This window comes from Eucyclogobius newberryi, unplaced genomic scaffold (genome assembly GCF_026437365.1).
Source record: "Eucyclogobius newberryi isolate DKJ021-1_F unplaced genomic scaffold, fEucNew1.0.hap1 SCAF_19, whole genome shotgun sequence".
NCBI classification, from domain to species: domain Eukaryota; kingdom Metazoa; phylum Chordata; class Actinopteri; order Gobiiformes; family Gobiidae; genus Eucyclogobius; species Eucyclogobius newberryi.
Window position 1 is genome coordinate 16,983,895 of NW_027315823.1, and position 4,741 is coordinate 16,988,635.

General features: G+C 39.8%; 1 protein-coding gene across 1 annotated transcript; it reads left to right on the forward strand.

Moving 5' to 3' along the window:
- The first annotated feature begins 297 nt into the window (after nucleotides 1-297).
- On the forward strand, nucleotides 298-3,493 carry lrrn1 (leucine rich repeat neuronal 1). The gene has a single exon (XM_072451922.1). The coding sequence runs from the start codon at nucleotides 437-439 to the stop codon at nucleotides 2,585-2,587; it is 2,151 nt and encodes a 716-aa protein (XP_072308023.1). The 5' UTR covers nucleotides 298-436; the 3' UTR covers nucleotides 2,588-3,493.
- The last annotated feature ends 1,248 nt before the right edge of the window (nucleotides 3,494-4,741 follow it).

Here is a 4,741-nt window from a genome sequence, read left to right on the forward strand (position 1 = left end):
CTCTGCTCCATTTCACCCTTTGCTGTCCTGACTATTAAAGACTATTAAAGTGTTACATGTAAAAGTGACTAGGACAATTAAGCTAAATACATTTGTTTGTGTTTTTTCTTTTTGAGCAGCACCAGATTTGTTCATATGCAATCAACTCACACCCTTGCATGCGTTTTCCCAGGTTGTCACTTAGCAACCGTAGCCAGGGAGGAAGAATAATGTGTGGGTTTTGATAAAGGTTAAAGACTACAAAAAATACAGTGCAAAATGTAGTTTATATTGTTTTAATCACAGTTTTACCTTTTATGTTCCAGGTTCTACTGCTTCTTGAGGATTGCAGCACTTGAACTGAATCCCACAAAACTGCCTCACCTCTAGAAAGTGTGGTTCATGATCGTGACACACCAACTCTTCAAGTGGACTGCCCCTCCCATCCCTCCCCACCATGGCTAAGCTGCAGTTCAACTTGTGTCTTTTGGGACAATTATTTTCTGGACTCATTGTTGTATTGGCAGATTCCTATGGCCAGACCAACGAGTGTCCACAATTGTGTGTGTGTGAGATCCGACCTTGGTTCACTCCTCAGTCCACTTACAGGGAAGCTACTACTGTGGACTGTAATGATCTTCGGTTAACTCGCATTCCGGGGAACTTGTCCAGCGACACCCAGGTTCTCCTTCTTCAAAGCAACTACATTGCGCGGACCAGTGAGGAACTCGAGCAACTCTTCAACCTCACAGAGCTCGATCTTTCACAGAACAACTTCAGTAGCATACGAGATGTTGGCCTGATCAATATGTCACAACTAACCACCCTTCACTTAGAGGAGAACCAGATTACAGAAATGCCCGATTTTTGTCTTCAGGATTTAAGTAATCTACAAGAACTTTATATTAATCATAATCAAATCAACGCAATCTCGTCCAATGCTTTTTCCGGTCTGCATAACCTACTCAGGCTTCATCTCAACTCCAACAAGCTCCAAAGCATCAACAGCCAATGGTTTGAATCTACACCCAACCTGGAGATTCTTATGATAGGTGAAAATCCTGTAACTGGAATTGTAGACTTTAATTTTAGATCGCTGGTTAACCTTCGGAGTCTTGTTTTGGCTGGTATGGAATTAACTGATGTTCCTCCAAATGCTTTTGTTGGACTTGACAATCTTGAAAGTCTTTCATTCTATGATAACAATCTAGTCAGAATTCCACAAAAAGCCCTACGGAAACTACCCAACCTCAAATTTTTGGATTTGAACAAGAATCCTGTGCACAAAATTAAAGAAGGTGATTTCAAGAACATGCTGCAGTTAAAAGAACTAGCCATCAACAACATGGCAGAACTAGTGTCTATTGACCACTATGCTTTGGATAATCTTCCAGAACTAACTAAATTGGAAGCTACAAACAACCCAAAGTTTTCCTTTATAAACCGCCAAGCTTTCCGTGACGTTCCAGCCTTAGAAAGTCTTATGCTCAATAGCAACTCTCTTAATGCCCTATACCAGTCAACTGTTGAGTCGCTTCCCAACCTTCGTGAGATCAGCATTCACAGTAACCCCCTCCGTTGCGACTGTGTGATCCAGTGGATGGGAACAAATTCTACAACTGTTCGCTTCATGGAACCTCTCTCCATGTTTTGTGCCATGCCTCCAGACGTTAGGGGTTTTCATGTGAGGGAAGTAGTCCAAAAGGGACTTGTGAACCAGTGCTTGCCCATGATCGCACATGATACCTTCCCTAGTCACCTAAACTTGGATATTGGCATGACAGTAGACTTGGACTGCAGAGCCATGTCACAGCCTGAGCCAGATATTTACTGGGTGACACCGATGGGTAACAAAATAATGATAGACATGCTGTCTGACAAGTACAGCCTCACCCCCGAAGGAACACTGAGGATCACAAATATCCAAGTGGTGGACTCTGGCAGATACACCTGCGTGGCTCAGAATTCTCAAGGTGCGGACACTAGAGTAATAGCTATACAGGTAAATGGCACTTTGTTTGACACCACTCAGCTTATGAAGATTTATGTCAAGCAGACAGAATCTCACTCCATATTAGTCTCCTGGAAAATCAATTCAAATGTCATGAGCTCTAATCTCAAATGGTCATCTGCCACCATGAAAATAGACAACCCTCACATCACCTACACTGCTAGAGTACCAGTGGATGTCCACGAGTACAATCTCACACATCTACAACCAGCGACGGAGTATGAGGTGTGCCTCACTGTATCCAATATTCGACAGCAGATGCAGAAGTCCTGTGTCAATGTGACAACAAAGCAGGCGACTTTTGCTGTGGAAATCTCCGTCCAGGGCACAAACACCGCACTGGCAGTTGTCATGGGGACGTTGTTTGCCATAATCAGTTTGGCCACGCTTGGTGTGTACATTGCCAAAAGGTGGAAGAGGAAAAATTATCATCATTCCTTAAAAAAGTACATGCAGAAAACCTCTTCGATACCACTGAATGAGCTTTACCCTCCCCTGATTAACCTGTGGGAGGTGGACAGTGAAAAAGAGAAGGAGGGCTCAGCCGAGAGCAAACCCACCCAGGTGGACACTACACGCAGCTACTACATGTGGTGAGTTTGTGAGCCTGGTACATGGCTGCTGCACAAATTTACACTTATTGTTTGAGTACAAGCGGACTATGTGACTCTTACAATATTTTTCCTCTCTTTGCTCAGACTGACGTGTGGTAGCGAACGTCGAGCAGACATTCCATATTTAGTTTAGCAAACTACCTTTTTACCTCCTGTCTGAATTCAACTCTGGATTAACAGCTTTGTGTAGCTTCATGGACTCGGTAGTCACTCTATTTTTAGTACCTGTTTTGATGAACACAGCATGAGTATTGTCACAGCTTCAGAGAACACGAAAAAAAGAATAATTTTCTCTGACAGAACCTTGTTTACTTGTAAAACAGTTTCACTGTTAACTGTTGTGCACTGAGATATATATGCTAATTTGTCTAATATAAGCTGACAAAATTAGATTTAATATGCTGTCTATTGAAAATGTTAGCACCTCTTGAGGTCCTGTACTCTGAAGCCAGCTGAGCCTTTGGGAGTTGAGTTTAACTGTTTTGTTGAATTGATAATATGGTGCTCTCCATTTAGCATTTTTGTAATTTTTAGTTAATCTTCACAAAGTAAAAGTGAACTTTCTGTTCTCATTTGATTAAAGATTTAGCTATCTCAAAAACAGGGTAAAAGACCTGGTTTCAGAGTTCAAGGCCATGTAATGTTGTATTAACTTTGAATTAACTGAACTTTTGTACACATTAACATGTTTAGAGTTACATCTACAACAACATTACTGTAAACCAGCAGTAGAATGATGAATGTTATTCTAGGTTAGTAGATGACCCATATTTCCTTTATTTTTTATTTTTTTTCTTTTGCTAAAAAATATATACAATCACTAGCTTTGTTGTGGTTTACACACATGTTTATTGAGGAGCAGTTCAATAAAATCTTTCCTCATTTTAAAGACTGGTTTCATAATCTTTTGATATTATGAATATAAGAGCATTTTATTGTTATTTAAATTAAAAACTAAATGTTCTACAGATTAATGCGTCTGAAAAAGCATTTGCAAGTAATGAGCATAACTGTAAGATCTCATTTACAACCTCCACTAAGTGTTAGAGAGAGGGCTGTGGCTGTGCAATGCAATTATCATAGAAAAATATGCATTTTAATCCCAGAAGAAAATAATTACTGCACAATATGCCTTCTAGTAGTGCAATTTAAAAACTAAGATACAGACATGAGAATGCTGATTCCTCTCACATTGTCATATCTTATTATACAATGCATTTGTGACAAAGCTTGTAGAGGCAGAGTACATGTGAGTCTGATACGCAGTTATACAAATCAAACCAGAAAAGTATTATGAAATACAAGTAGCTTTTCTTGATTCACCTTTTAAATAATATTGTGCTGCATCTGTAAATGTCTGAATAGCCCATAGGCTATTCACCCTTCACTCTATGCCAATAGAGTGGGAACTGTGCAGCATAAATTTGGTCGAATGTATGAATTTGTAAAGTGTTTCATACTTTTGCACTGGTACTGCGTTGTAATTTAGTAGCATAAGGCGACATGAAGTCACATTATACACTTCTCTACAAAACTTCAGAAAAGTTGTATTTTCTGTTCTTGATGGATCTGTTGTATAAGGTTGTATCTATAGCAATGTACAAAACCTTTAAGAGTAGCTGTTATTCTGAGCACATTCCCTAATGTCTCTGTGTGGATGCCTCACAAGGGGGCAGGTTTGTGTGTGTCTTGCAAGTCTTCCACCTTGGGTCCTTCTGTATGTTGGGTCGGACCCTTTACCCTTTTTGAGACTATAGCGCTTCTTCATGCTTGCATTTCATTTAGTGTAAATGAGTGTCCTCCCTGGGATCACCATGTAGAGATAAAGTACTGCTGGACCAGCAGATATCAGCTATTGGTTAAATGTCTCAAATGTTGTTTTGTTACATGGCCCACAGATGGAGTCCAAAAAACACTTAACATGTAGAAGAGCTATACTGAGTGTCAGAATATTTTAACACAAAAAAGAAAGGAAGAAAAATCCAAACTGTTAGTTGTCAAATTCAGTGGGAACAGACATTGATTACTTCCTGCTGCTATGGCTGTAAAAGGCCCTGAAACCACATGTGTCCCAAAAACATAATCCCATTATTTACAAATGCAAATATGGTCAAATACAGCTTCTTTTGCCAAATTA